The sequence below is a fragment of the Gracilinanus agilis genome, chromosome 1 (assembly GCF_016433145.1).
Source record: "Gracilinanus agilis isolate LMUSP501 chromosome 1, AgileGrace, whole genome shotgun sequence".
Taxonomy (NCBI): domain Eukaryota; kingdom Metazoa; phylum Chordata; class Mammalia; order Didelphimorphia; family Didelphidae; genus Gracilinanus; species Gracilinanus agilis.
Genome location: NC_058130.1, coordinates 101,425,309 through 101,441,069, shown reverse-complemented (window position 1 = coordinate 101,441,069; position 15,761 = coordinate 101,425,309). Strand labels below are relative to the sequence as shown.

General features: G+C 38.8%; 1 protein-coding gene across 1 annotated transcript in view; it reads left to right on the top strand.

Annotated features, from left to right (window-relative positions):
* Nucleotides 1-10,474: 10,474 nt before the first annotated feature.
* GRIN3A (glutamate ionotropic receptor NMDA type subunit 3A) overlaps nt 10,475-15,761 on the top strand; it is a 227,754-nt gene continuing 222,467 nt past the window's right edge. The window contains exons 1-2 of the mRNA XM_044657012.1: nt 10,475-10,750; nt 10,883-11,293. Coding sequence (XP_044512947.1) covers nt 10,475-10,750; nt 10,883-11,293 — 687 coding nt within the window. The remainder of the gene's footprint in view (nt 10,751-10,882; nt 11,294-15,761) is intronic.

Here is a 15,761-nt window from a genome sequence, read left to right as displayed (position 1 = left end):
TTCCAAACATGTGCAACATACAGGATTGCAGGCTGTCTCTATTTGTTGTAGCACCAGAAAATGAAATCTGGAGCAATTTCTCTTATCCAGCCTCTAGCTATCCCCATGTCTGGCTTATCCAGTTCATCCTGCTGTGTAACCTCATTTGCTCCAGGGGAACACCTTGCTCCTTCCATTGAAACAGAAAGCTTATCCGCACAGGATTAGGTGCAAGTTGGAGAGTGCTCACCTCAGTAAATGGAACCTCTACTGGTCCTCTCAACTCAGCTATCAGGGCAGATTATACAGATTTTCATATCATCCAATTATTACTTATCCTAGGTAATCCAAATATAAGATTTGTTATATTCCTAAATCATTTAATGAGGAGTCTGAATAGAGCTGTAATGGAATGCTTGAGATTATAGGAACAGCTGCAAATAATGGATTCCTGTCTCATTTTGGTTTCATTTTAACTATCCAAGAAAACAATTAAAAGTATGCCCTGGGGTATGGGTTGGTCACCCTGTTTTATTTAGAATCCCCAGAGCAGTAAACACTAAGGAAGAAAGCTCCTAAATTGTTCCTAAGAACTAGAAGGGACCTTAAAAATTCTATACAATACATTCACAGAGCCATGATCTAGTTCAAGCCCTCATTCCTTCTTGACTCAACTATTGAAATAAGATTCTAAATGATCTCTCTGATACCAATTACCCCCTTTCACATTTAATTTTCTGCAGAATTAACAAAACATTTTTTTTCTAAAAGACAACCAACTTGCTCCCCTACTAAGAAATTTTCAATGGCTCCATTGGCTCCATGAAAAAATGCAAATTCCTCCACCTGACATTTAAAACCCTTCACACCTGGCTAAAATTTACCATTCTAAATTTTTTTTATATTATTCCACTTTATGTACTCTATTTCAATTGTACTAGCCTAGTTGCTACTTCCTGAACTCAATAAGTTATTTCTCACCTCCAAGTCCTTGCACAATCTATTGCCCGTGCCTGCAATGCACTCCTTTCTCACCTCTACCTTTGAATCTTTAACTTCTTTCCAGGATCAGATCAGACATCACCTCCTACCAGAAAACATTCTTGATTCCTCTAATTATTGATGCTTTCCTACCTAGAATTAGTTTGTCATTACTGATCTGTTTATATCTTGTAGATGTAAGTTCCTCAAGGAAAGTACTAGTTCTTTATTTTAATTTTTGTCTTTGCACCCAGTCAGTGCTAAACAAATGTTCACTAAATCATTGTTGAATCCATTCTAAATTTTTATTGAGGAGAAAATAGAAATCCAAATTGGGGAAATAACTTCCTTATAGCCATAGAGATAGTAAGTGGACTATATATAACTCAAAACTAAGTCTTCTGAATCCAGATCTGGAGGGAATTGTTTCCACATTAAAAAAAACTAAAAACAAATCCAAAGACTTAAACTATTGGTTCTCTCTTTTAAAAATACTTTTTAGAATAACTTCAATAGTTATTTACCTACTCTACTCCCACCAGCATTTATCAGATAATGGTGCTAGTGTCAACCAAGCTTAATCACAATGTGTATATTCCTATTGGAGCCATTATCTCAATAAGAGCCTAGAATTAATGAAGCCCTGAGGATCTCATCCATCTACAGGAATCCTTTTCGTATGTCTCTTTCTGAACAAATGGAAAATATATTCTACAAACAACGGAAAGATTATATAGATGTGCATCTTGGAAGATGTGAGATTTAGGCAGCCTTTTGCAAAATTCCCAGATTCTTCTGACTACAAAAGGAAAACTACTTCCCGAGTATGGGCACTGAAATAACAGGTTGTTTGGTTTGGTTTTTTTAATGACTGCAATAAGTGATGTGCCAAGGTTTATTCCACAACCCAGATGGAGAAAAACTGCCCCAGAATGATGATGGCAACAGTGAAAATTCCTCCATCAGTCTCTTCAAGCTCTATGCAGTCAAAATTATCTCTTCTTGTGGCTCCCAGCCCTGTGCTGGCAGAAAGATGGGAAGTAAAACTCTTAGCTAATCGTCCTGTGGAATGCTGAAAAGGCCAAGCACTTGTCAGAGTTGATAACTTACTTCACTGACAACAACTGGAATAAGACGACCACAGAACTTTTTTTAAGGTACTTTAGACTTTAGAGATTATGTAAGATTTTTTTAAAGTGGGATGTTCCCAACTTTAAAAGTGTTGTGCTTAGAAATACCCTGATCTTTTTTTTTAGAGGGGGGAAGAAAGAAGGACTCAGAATCTTTTCCTATAAAAACAATGTCAAAAATGGTGATTACGTTCCCAGGCCAGCCTATAAAACCCATACTGTTGCTGAATTCTTCCACTAAAAATCCAACTAGACGTCAGATTAGTGTGGAAGTGACTGTAGCTTCTTGATGTACTGGATAGAAGACTGGACCTGGAAGTCAAGAAAACCTGGTTCAAACTCCAGTTCTGAAATTTTAGAGGTCCATGACAAAACTCTTTAACCTCTTTAAGCTTATTTCCTCATCTCTACAATGAGGGTAATAATACTAGTAGCACACCTTTCAAAGGGTTGTGATATTCTAGTAAAATAATGTAAGTGGAGAACTTTGAAAATCCTAATGCTCAAATACACATCTGATATTATGGTTGTTCTTAAAGAAGATGCTAACCACAAGTGGTAGGAGGCCCTGCCAAGGTACAGAGGCTACCATTATCACCTGGAAACAGATTTCTTGACCAAAAGAGTTGAGTTTGAATCCCATCTCAAATTTGTCATGTGACCCTGGATAAATTAATTATCCTCTAATCAATCTCAGTTTCTTCATTTGTAAAAATGGGATAATATTAGCACCTACCTCACAGGGTTGTTGGGAGGATCAAATGAGATAACATGTTTGCAAACTTTAAAGCACTACATAGATATTCAGCATAACTTTTGAGAATGAGCTAAAGTAAATTCAGAGGCTCATTATGTTGACCATAAGATAATGTGTTTTTTGGCAACTCGTGTAAAGGCATTGTGGAGTTGTGGTACTAAATGGCTGATGAAATACCTGCAAATGATTTTTTTAATCACAGGATTTTATTTTTCATTATAAAACTTAGGGGCAAACTATAATCTGAATCCAAAACCTTAGATGCCAGAGTCTATGCATTAGAAGGAGAAGAAATATAGAAATATTATTTAAGGGTTTACTATGTTCCAGGTACTGTTCTAAAGTGTAAGGCATGAAAAAAAGTGTCAAAAGATGGTCCTTGCCCTCTAGGAAATCACAGTCTAATGGGGAAGATGGCAAACAATTCTAAACAAATATGAGGTCTACAGGGTAATAAGAAATAACAGAAAGAAAGCACTAGAATTAAAAAGGAATAAGAAAGGCTTCATGTAGAAAATGGGATTTTAGTTGGTATTTAAAAGAACCCAGAGAAATCAATTGGTGGAGATGATGAGGGAAGAATATTCCAGGAACAGAAGAAAGTTAAAGGAAATGCTTGGAGCTGAGAGATGGAGCACTTTATTTATAGGACAGACAATAAGCCAGTGTCACTGGATTGAGAGTAGACACTGAGAAGTAAGTAGTAAAAAAACTGGAAGAGTAGGAGAGAACTAGGGTATAAAGGTCTTTGAATGCCAAACAGAATTTTATATTTGATCCTGGAGGCAATAGGGAGCCACTGGTGTTTTTTGAGTGGGGTAAAAGGGGAGCCTGAAGGGTCATATGAGCACTTTAGTAAAATTGCTTCTTTTATATTTAGAAAAATACAACTTCTCCAAATCCTGAGAGATATGCTACCCATAAGCAAAATGTTGAAAGAGGCCCATTTTATATTTGTTAACCCCCACTATCCTTCTTTATATCTCTCTTCCTTCCTGGCCTTTTTACCCTACATTTCTAGTCAATAAATACACATTATTAAGAACCTTGTATGTGCCAAGAAATGTGCTGAGTGCTAGGGATTCGAAGAAGGACAAAAGATAGTTCCTGCTATTACGATGTTCACAGACACAAGCACCCTTGGGTTTCCCTAAGCCCCTTGCCCAAGTTTGCCATTACTTCCCAAAAAGTTTCAATCTTCTCTACCTTCCCCATAATCAAAACTTTCCTTTCTTTAAGCAAAGCTTCTAATCTCTGCTAGGAGTTGAGGGAAACAGGCTAAAGCAAGTAACACATGTTAGTATGGGAATGGCCTGTAAACCTTTAATTATCCCATAATAATTTACATTTTACAAGTCTGATGTCATTGGTAAATAGCTAAACGAATCATGGTACAAGAATGTAATAGAGTATTACTGTGCTATAATGAATGATAAATATAAATACAGAAAAGCATATACACTTCATACTTGCCAAGTGAAGTATTACCAAGAAAACAATATACAAAATGACCAAGCATGACCCTAAAAGAAGAGTTAAGAGATAGCCTCCATCATTCCTTTGCAAAAGTGGGAAGCCCATAGGTATGGAATATTGCATATGTCTTCAGATTTCTCTTTTAGATATATTGACTTATGATACTGGATTTTTTATTTTCTTCTCTTTCTCTAACAAAAATTTCTCAGGGATGACAGTGAAGAGAAAAGAGGAGCAAGATAAAGGGAAATTTAGGTATAAAATAAGGGATAAATTAGGTGGTATAAAATCAAAGTATCAATAAAAATTATTTTAGTTATTTATTACTATTTATAAATACGTGGGCAGACACTAGAATCTAGGGCTTTTGAAGTATAACCCTTCATTACAGACTTTTCCCTAAGGAACTGGCTGACCTCTGTCTACTGCAACTCTTTGGCTTACAGTACTTTCAGAGTCTGGCATTCTCCTCTAGAAGAAGGTATCAGCTCCCATTACAACTTCAGAATTTTTTCATGAATTGAAGTGAAAAAAAAATAGTCAGGATAAATAGAGAAGCCATCTGTATGCATAGCTTTTGAGTTGGACAAACATGATTGAGCCTACTCTGGGATCAGTTCCTTAAATTTTTCCTTTCCTCAGCTTGTTTTTTCTCCATGTCTCTACTCAAAGATTCCATAAATTGCAGCATTAGCGACAGGGATTAAATTCAAGAATGGGTTGCTAGTATGTTGTCTGATTATGTATGGGAATGCTGCAGTGTGTTTCACATATGAATGTGTATTAAAAGGACTTTATTACTACTACATCAATGAGCAGACCCATAGTGTCAGCAGTATTGTCAAATTTGACTGTTCTGTGGAATCAGAGCCGGTGACAGGTAGAACTTAGAACAGCTCAGTTTTCAGGTGAGAAATGTGGGTTTTTCTGAACCTTTTACTGACTAATAGTAATCCTATCACAATACAGGAAATGTCAAGCACTACTCAAAAAGAATTCTTAAGAGCGTAAAGCTCTCTGAATAATGCTAGTTCTATACTAAGCAACTACCACATCCATTTTACAAATTAAGGAAACTCATGCAGGCAAGATTGTGTGATCCACAGTAAGGTGATACTGAAATTTGAGGCCAAGTTTCCTGATCCCAAATGTTCCATGTCTCCAGAACCAACTTTCTGGTGCTACAGCCAAACATTTATTTCCCTGACATTTCTTTTCAGATGATTCCTATTGCTGACCTTGCTGGTAACAGAGGGTGCAAAAATGTATTTGTGCCTGTTTTAAAATAGATTAGAATAGAAGTTGGTTTCTTTTGTTTTTGCCTATCCATCATGTGATCTGAGGCAAATTATTTCTGATCCTGAACAAAGGTTAAAGAATGTCATCACTGTATCTGGGTTAGCTTTTCCAGAATTGTGCTGAATCTAGCTATAATATTGTTAATAACAATACTACCTAACATAGCACTTTACTTCTTTAAATCACTTCCACATGCCTTTTTCAGTCACACACACACACAATCTTGTGATGCAGATAGTGCAATTGTCATCATTTCCATTTTAAAATGAAGTGATTTTGTGATTTACTCAGTCACATGGCTTATAAATACCTGAGCAGACACCAGAATCTAGGGCTTTTGAGTATAATCCTTCATTATAGACTTTTTTCCTAAGGAACTGGCTATATTTTGGTGACCTCTGTCTACTCCAACTCATTGACTTACAGAACTTAGAAATTTTCAGTGTCTGGCATTCCCCGCTAGACACTACCAGCTCCCATTACACCTTCGGTTGACAAAAAAAAATATTGTAAATTAAAGAGCACTGCAACATCCATATTAGAGATCACTAAGTCCCACTCCCTCCCCACCCCCACACCAAGTCCCTTCCCCAGGGACTTGTAGAGATTCAATGACTTATGATATTTCCCAAATAAAGGGGGAAATTGGAGTTTATTTTTCCAACCAGTGTTCCCCTTCAGGGCTCTTTTACCCATACTTTATTGGCCTTTCCTCAATGTAGCTCTTCACTCTCTTCAAGTATTATGAGTTCCATTGTGCTCATATGAATACTGTTCTCCTTGATCCCTGCTTATTCTATCTCTAATGATGTTGCTCACCTCAGATCCTTGGGATTCCTCACAGGTCAACTTTTCTGGAAAATAGTATTCATCCTCCTCCCGAGGGAACAAGCTCTCAATTAGCTTACCTGTGGAAAGATTATCCTGATTGCTCACCGGATAAGTGTTAGTAGTTCCTTCAATCCTCCCAACAGAGTGCCTCCAGCCTTTGGAAATCTTTTTTTTTTTTTTTTTACATATACTCAGAAGTGTCAGGATGACTCCACAGAGGAATTCCATGCTCCCCTTCTGAACCCATCCTATACTTCCTGTTTATATCAGCACTACCAGTGAATCTTGAAGTAAAAATGGGTACGCCAATCTGATTTTCCATATTTTCTCTTCCTCTGAGGCAGCTGGGAAAAGTTCAGTAGTACATGTTGGGAGTCAATGATTGTCAGAAACTATTCTGAACACTAGTACCTGTGTCTCAAGGGGACACAGGCAAAAAAAAAGAATAAGAAGATATCTGTACCCTTGCCAAAGAAGCGAGTACAGTGCTTTTCCTATTATGGACTATTTTCTTGGGAGGATTATCTGAGTATAAGAACATGATAAAGAGTGAAGTGATATGAAAAAAAAAACAAGAGCACAAATGGAATGGTGAAATGGCATCAATGAAGAAAGAAAGTAGTGAGGGAAAGAACAGAAAGAATGAAAAGAGAGTGCTTTGTGCTGAACAAAATATAATGTCCATGAAATTGACAAATGCTATGTACACCTTGACTATTCTATGTTTGGTGAATCCACTTCAGTTTTACAAAGTTACAATTCAACCAGCCCTTCAGTGATGTTGAGATATTTATGGACTTTCAATAGTTTTCTAGTAAAATAACCATAGGGATAGAGCCAATACATTAGCAATTACAAAAGACTTACCTCTTCTCTCACATTTTTCTCACTTTGTTCAACCTCTAAAATCTAACTATGGACAGATGAGTGACCAATTGAAGTACTAAATCAGCACTCTGGAGCAATGCCAGGGTCAGAAATGTTGAGCCACAAGCAAAGATGTCAGAAAGGGCTCCTTATCCTTTGTTCATTACAGATCAAAGAGGTTCCAGTCCTTTTGTCATTTGAGAACTACAAAGAATATATTTAGTCTACAGAGAAAGAAAAGAGAGAATTTTTATACAGTCCACAGGTAGAAGGCAGGAACAGCAATCATCTTCTAAAATGGGTATTTAATACAGTGCGTCCCATAAGCCTTAATGCATTTCTAAAGTTTAACAGCATAGAAATGCATTAAGACTTTTGGAAGCCCCTATATAAGAAAATGCACAGACTTTCTAGAGTCTTAAAGATCTCTGTTGATTTTCTATATGCTATTTTTGTTGAATTAGCATAGCTTTGATTTAACAGGTAGGGAACTATGACTTTCACACTGCTTATATTTTAACAAGATATTGCCCTTTCCATATCTAGGTTTTGTAACATTGACTGAATGATCTTGGGCAAATTACTTAACCTCCCTAGAATTTAATTTTCTTATCTAGAAAATAAGGGAGTTGGACTCAGTGACTTCTGAAGTTCTCTCCTCTGCTTTTATATTCCAATGATCCTCTAATTTGGGGCACAGATCTGTGAGAAAGAGTGCAGCAAATAAAGGGGTGGCCTTCGAGTGAGGAAGCCCTGGGCCTGAGTTCAGGTGCTATCTCATATATGCTCTCTCTGTGATCATAGACAAGTCACTTAACCACTTTGATACCCTAGGAAACATAGTAAGAGGGTCTAAGTTAGAATAGTTACTGATCTGTCTCAACACAATTTCCACACCAGAAGTTTGCTAGGATTTGCCCTAAACCAATGAAATCAAACATCTGGACCCAAAGCTGATAATATATATGCAAATAGAGAAATTGTATCCTCATAGGGATTTGTATATAGATTTAGAAAAGCAACAAGGTATGGTGAACAGAGGGCTGGAGTCCAAGCCAAAAGAGTCTGGATTCAAATCCAAACTGTCTATGTGGCTCAGAGTACTTCAATTACCAGGTCAGTGCTCTAGACAACTATCTAAGAAAATAAGTTGCAAAGAAAGAGTCAATATGCAAGGGTAAAAGGAGTCCAGTGAAATCACCAGTCCCATTCCTATCCCTGTCCACATATATAGTCCTAGCCTCTTAATCCCCAAAACAAGATATAATCTCTAACTTGTAAATTAAAACAACCCCACTAGGTAAATAGCAGATGTTTACCTAAGCTTTTAATAGATCAGAAAACCAGAACACAGGTGGATGAAATAAATCGCAAAGCCCTAATTCAGTAGAGCTGAAATAAGAATTCAGAATCCCTGATCCTAAATATCCCATCTACTGTATTACTGAAACAAAACAAAACAAAATAAAAAGTCTGTTGTAAAAATGTATTTTTTGTGGAAAGTATTTCCTGTTCCTGGACTACTTTCTTTCTTTCCAAAATCCAAAGAACATGGCTAGCATTTTAAAATCTTCAGTAATAAGCAACTACCAATAATTTTAATGCTAACTTCTGCAGGCATGGGTGAAATTAGCAGTAATAAGAAGCTTTGTTTATTTTGGGGTAGGAGTGGTGTGAAAATGAAGGTAATACAATGGCAAACAAATATTTGGGGTGCCCTTTAAACTGACCTCTGACCCAGAGCAATTATTTGCTCTTTGTTGAACCCAGTTTTGAATGGCTGTTGACATGTTTTTAATATGTCTAATTTTTGTCACAAATATATTCGTTGAAAAAAGACCAGACTTAAATTTAGAACTCAGCCACTTAGATTAGAGTTCATACTGCCTGGTGGTCTATAAGTGAAAATGTCTGAAGGTATAAATAATTCTTGTTTAAATACCCTTTGCTCTGGAAACCTGTGAAAATGATCTATTGCAGGAAGTCATTTAAATTAACAGTTCTCTGAAACCATCCTTGGAAAAGGGCTGGACTTGGAGCCCTCAGCTTCCACATCCTATTGGTAAGCTCCCCATTGGCTCTCTGAAAACTGAAGTCCTCTCCTCCTCTGAAGGAGATTTAGAAGACTACAAATCCCAGCCTCGGAGGAGAGAGGAGGTTCCAGAGGCTCTGTTCCGTCTGATCACCCTCCAGAGGAGATCACGATCAGTGGGAGTTTAGCGCAGCCAAGCGACAGGCAGAAGGCACGTCTCCAGCAACAGGAGATGGGCTGGGCGAGGCAGGCGGGCGGGCGGGGATAACTTTGCCTCTTCTAACAGAACCCTTTGCTACCCAGTAGCACCAGCATTTCACCAAGGAAAGAGTGTGGCAGCAGGCAGAAAGAAAGGAGAAAAGCAAGAAAAGGGAAGTCATGTAAAAGAAAATGAAGCGAGCACGAGGTGAAAGAACAGCAGCCAGTGCAGGAAGGTGGATGTGGCTTCCCTTTTCCTCCAGAAAGGGGGTGAATTTACCTCAGTGCTGCCTCGGGAATTATCCAGGTCCAGATGTTGCAAGAAAGGAACAATAAAGAGGGAGATTCAGGGGTGGCTTTTCTTCCTCTTCCCACTTCCCCTGGATCACCGGTTGGAAGTTGTTAGACGTCCAGCTGCCTAGACTCTGTTTTTGCCTTCGATGTTGGTGTTCTAAGGTTTACATATATATCCATCCTGCTGTCGGCTTGCCCCAGCAGCCCTGGAGGTTGAGGGGCGCTTTGGGCTGAGTTCTTCAAAGAACTGTGGATGGGGCAGATCCAGTTGAAGGAATTCCTGGGCAGTGAAAGGTGCTTTGGGGGTGCTGTAGTAGCTGGGGGCTAAGAAATGTGAGGGGCTGCCAGGAAAGAGAGGAGGAGGTGGAGAGAGGCTCTGGGAGCCACCCGCTTTAAGGCGAAAGCGGCCCAAAGTGACTGCCTGGAAGCTCCGCGACAACTTTTATGGCTGGGAAAGTGGTCGGGGCGGATCTGGCTGCTCCTCCTCGTTGAGGAAGGGGCAGGGCCCTCGGGGTTAGATTGTAAGTGGACCAGGCTTGGGTTCTCTGGAATTCTCTTCGTCTGGAGACAGCGGAGGGGGGGCGTCGCTTTCCCTGGGGCGCCCCGGATTTCCCGCTTCGGGTCTCAGTAATGAGGAGACTGAGTTTGTGGTGGGTTCTAAGCAGGATCTGTCTGCTGCTGCTGCCACCCTGTGCGCTGGTACTGGCCAGGGTCCCCGGCTCCTCATCCCACCCGCAACCCTGCCAGATCCTCAAGCGCATCGGGCACACAGTGCGGATTGGGGCGGTCCACCTGCAACCCTGGACTACAGCCACCCGTGCCACCACCAGCAGCGGACAAGGCTGGAGTGGGGCAAGGGAGCAACGTAATGACATCTACCCCGGGGGCGCCGTGGCGCCCGCCACAGCAGGGAAACCTGCAGGGGCTGTGGACAGCCAGGCCAGGGCGGAGGCTGAGGCGGTGGCTGCAGTGGCATCGGTGGAGGCAAGCAAAAGAAGTTGGCGGGCCCGGACCCCCGTTCCGGTTGGTGGGGCAGAGGCGCCAAGCAGCTGGATTGGGAGTGCCCTGCATAGCAGGGGGGCTGGGCTGCCCGGAGGTGCGAGTGAGTCAACACTCTTTCCGAGGGATGCTCTGCTTTTCGCCGTGGAGAACCTGAACCGCATGTCGGGACTGTTGCCTTACAACTTGTCCCTGGAAGTGGTGATGGCAATCGAGGCCGGACTGGGGGACCTTCCTCTCCTGCCCTTTTCCTCTCCTAGCTCAGCCTGGAGCAGTGACCCTGTCTCCTTCCTGCAGAGTGTGTGCCACACAGTGGTAGTACAAGGGGTGTCAGCATTGCTCGCCTTCCCCCAAAGCCAGGGGGAGATGCTGGAGCTCGAGTTTATCAGTTCCGTCTTGCACATCCCAGTAATCAGTATAGTGCGCTACGAATTTCCTCGGAAGAGTCAGGTAAGGGAGGGTCCGTGAAATGGCATGAGTTGGAGGTGGTAATTAAAGAGTGAGGGTATAAAGAAAACTGAAGAAATAAAAAGGAAAGGAAAGCAATGGAATAACACTGAAGGAGGAGAGGAAATATTTCTTTGGCTTTGAAAGTTGGTAATTTATTGATCCTACAAAATAAAAGTATGAATAATGGTGGGGGTGGAGGGAATGGGCACAGGTTGAAGAAACAGGGTAATAAAGGCTGATTCTTCCCATTCTGTTGAGAAGGGAGAAACCTGAGGTTGTACATACCATCTAGTGGCAGTGAGACACGAGTAAGGAAAAGATGTTTCAGAACCCTGGACAGCAACTGCTTTTTCAGCTTCTAAAGAGTGTACAGAGAACATACATAGCAGGAATATTCCCTAGCAGAGCCGAGTCTGGAAAAGTGCACTACTCTGAAGAAGCCGCTTGGGCGTGCAGGGCAAAGCAGTGTGTCAGCTCAGCTCAGATGGTCTGGCCTTTTTTTTTTTTTTTTTTTTTTTTTTTTTTTTTTTTTTTTTTTGGACTGAGGGGAAGGTATGGTAGTATTTGTGCCCTGTACTCAAAAGCATTTTGGATTCTGAAAACTAAGACTATTTGAACAATTCTAGAAAATCTGTAACACGCAGAAAAGAGTGCTTTAAAGCTTCAAGTGTCTCAGTTAATCTGAAGTGGAGTTACAGCAATATGGTTCTTTAAAGGGAGGAGGGAATAAAAGCTTTTTTTCTCTTTTTTGGCAATTTCTTTAGGATTTTGAGTAAAAGACTGATGACAGCATAGATGGTTGCAGTTCAGGGCAGCAGGTGTACTGCTCATTCAGCTTGAAGATCTAGCAAAACTGTAACTGGGATAAGGTGCTGGGAAAGCATTTATATGAAATAGGTGTGTCATTGTCATTGTTTCTCTTTTAAAGATAGGAACACTAAAAACAAAAGGGTCTTAGTGAACGTTAGCCAACAAGTCAATGGAAAAGAACAAAACTGAGAATATTTAATGGCCCCAAATCATATTGTTCTTCCAATTTTTCCCAAATTATTTCTAACTTCTCTTCTTCCTTCTTAAATGTACATTCAGAAGTACACATAGGACTCCTGAGTGTATGAAGTTTAACATACAATGTGCATTAGATTTAAAAAGACTGCTGGAGGTCTTTTTGTTTTTGTTTTACTCCACTCAGGAAAAAAATAAATTACATCTTGAAACTTGGAAATGGGTGGCACAAGTCCACCCTTTGGACTGGCATGTTTCCATTTGGCACTGAACTGGAAAGATTTGATCTGCAGTGCACTGGCTAATTAACTTTCATCTAAAAGGTTTCTGTCACCTGAATCTGAATGGCTGTGATACAGCAGATGGAGAGGCGGAAGAGCACAGGTGCAGTGCTGCCTATGGCCCAAGTGTTTTATATATGAAATTACATTGATAGGATGTGTCATTATCGGTACATATCAAAATCAGAAGGAATGAAATTCAAGAGTCAGCATAATGCTTCTTGTCACTTCCTTTTTATTGCCTCCATTACTTTGCAGTTGTGGTCCTAGATTCCATGTCTCATCCAAAAAGAATCCTAAAAAACAAGAATTTTCCCCAAACTAGTATTCCTGATTTCTTTAGTGTTGTCTATGCCATATGATCTATTAAACTATATAAAAAAGAATGCTGTTCAGTGAACTTCAGTGACTCCCCCCTTTTTCCTCTAGAATCAAATAAATGTCTGTTTGGCATTTAAAGGCTTCACAATGTGATTCCAAACTAGCTTTCCAAGCTTGTTACATATTACTCTCATTCACATATTCAACAGTCCAACAAAAATTATCTTTTTTTTGTTTTCCTGCATATGTGATTTTCCATCTCCTATCTCCAGGCCTTTGTACATGCTAACCCTCCTGCCTAGAATACACTCCTTCCTTTTCAGTTCTTACAGTCCCTGGTTTCCTTAACAATTCAGTTCTAATGACACTTTCTACTTGAAGCTTTTCCTAATCCCTTCCACTGCAGATACCTCCTCCCTAAAATACCTTCAATGTATTTCATATATATTGTATGTGTGTGTGTGTGTATATATATATATATATATGTATGTACATATATATATATATATACATGTTATCTCTCATCCTAGAATGTAAGTTCCTTGAGAAGAAAGATTTTTATTTTTCTATTTTTATCCCCATGTTGAGAACAGTGGCAGGTCCATAACTAATGGTAATTAGTATTCAATGACTGATTGATTTTATAATCCTCAACAAATAAAATCACTAAAAACCATAAATGTTGTCTAGAATCAAAAGACCTGGGTTATAATCCCCATAAAAACCCTCACATTACATCAGAAAAAGCTCTAGGCAGGGAGACTTGAATTAGAACCCAGCCTCAGATACTTCCTAGCTGAGTGATCATGAATAAGTCAATTAATCTTCATTTCCTTCATCTATAAAAATTGAGATAATAAGAGTATCCACCTAATAAGGTTGTTGTAGGAATCAAATAAGATGTTTAAACTGCCTTTTAAACCTCAACACATTCGATGAATGTCATCTATTATTATTGTAGGAACTTATACAAGTCACTTAACTGAATTTATTCATTTATAAAATGGGAATAACAAAACTTTCATGACCTAGATCACAAGGCTGCTATGAAGAATAAGATTTTAAAACTATTAATTGCTATGTCCGCATAAGATTATTATTTTATCAGAATTATTATCTGATCTCTAGCTTTAAAACCATTAGGAGAACCAAGTAATGCCAAATATAGACTGTGATAACTAAGTGAATACTCTACTAAACATGTTTGTTTTTGTCCTTAGAAAGGTATTTGAAAGTAGATCAATCACTTAATTGAATAGCATATATAGTTTATTGAATTTGTTTGAATTTGTTTTGGACAACTAAGTAATCCTACTATCTTCTTTGTATTTCATATTTAAACCTATCTACTTATCATATTTAACTAATTGTAATAAGTGAGTGGAAAATGACACACTATAAAATGTTACTATAAATCTTTCCAACCCATTGAAAGTCAAAATGAATTTGCAATTTACAGAATGGTTCCTTTTCCTTTCCCTTAGAATAAATAATAATGAAAATTTCTAAACAAGTAGATTTTCTTTTTCTGTGCCTACTGAAAAGTAAATCTAATCCAAATAGAATTCTAGAAGCAGAAAAGTAAGAGACTTGCTCATTTTACAGATGAGAAAACTGAGTCCCAGAAAGGCAGCATTAAGTATCTTGACCTATGTCACATCCTCAAAGTTGATTTTTAATGCCTTTTTTAATTCTCAACCCATAATTTCCATATTGGTGATGATAATAGAGTGGGGAAAGCACTGAACTTAGAATCAAGAGAGATCTGAGTTTGAATTCTGCCTCTGACACTATGGTTTATGTAATCATAGCCAACTCACTAAATCTCTCTGAATTTGTCTCCTGTACTAAATGGGGCAGAGTGGAATTGGACATATGGAGCTATCCTTATTATCAGAAAGACTTGGGTTCAAGTACTGCCTGTGCCACATAATAAATGTGTGACTTTGGTTAAGTCACTTAACTAGGTAAATCACTAAAGATAAGTTGAAGAGAAGGTATAAATCTTCTTTAATGGAAGCCACTCACCTAGTGTTCCCTATACTGATGAAAAAAAATTTAGATTTTGTTTTAATTGAGATAATATATGACCTGTGATACCTTTCTCATGGGGTTGTGCAAGGGTCAAATGAGATAATGTATATAAGATATTTGTACCTAAAGTAATAAATGGTAACTAGATTTTTTTTATATTCTAGAGCTGAAAAGGGTTGTGTGGCCTATGTGGCAGAACTTGAAAGGGGAATTTCAACATCCAGTGGATTTGTCACTTAGTTAACTGAGTCAAAAAAATTATCTATTATTGATTAAAATCAATACTTAGAGAAAGGAGAAGCTGCTGTTCTGCTCATCTTGTTTTCAAATTGCCATTATCTAGCACAGAAATCTACTCTTGGTTAGTAATGGCTCTAAACTATTGTTATTCAGTCAAGTCCAACTCTTTGTGACCCAGTGGACCATAAAGCACCTGTCCATGGGGTTTTCTTGGCAAAGATCCTGATGTGGTTTGCTATATATTTCCTTCCCTGGTACATTAGGGCAAACAGAGGTTAAGTAACTTGTTCAGGGTCACAAAGCTAGTGTCTGAGGTCAAATTTGAACTCAGGACTTCCTGACTCCAAACCCAGAACTCTATCCACCATACCATCTAGCTGCCTACATCCCATTGTTTTGACATAATTCTCTCTGAAGAAAGAGTTCTGACTGAGAAAGTCACTAAGAAAGGCATAAATATTAGTAATTTCTTTCCTTGATTAGGTATTTGAATAATGTCTAGAGATATGCCAAAGCCTTGGTTATATTGAAAACCAAAAATCTGCAAGAGATTCCTTTCTTTCAGGAAAGGTCAACCATAAGCAATA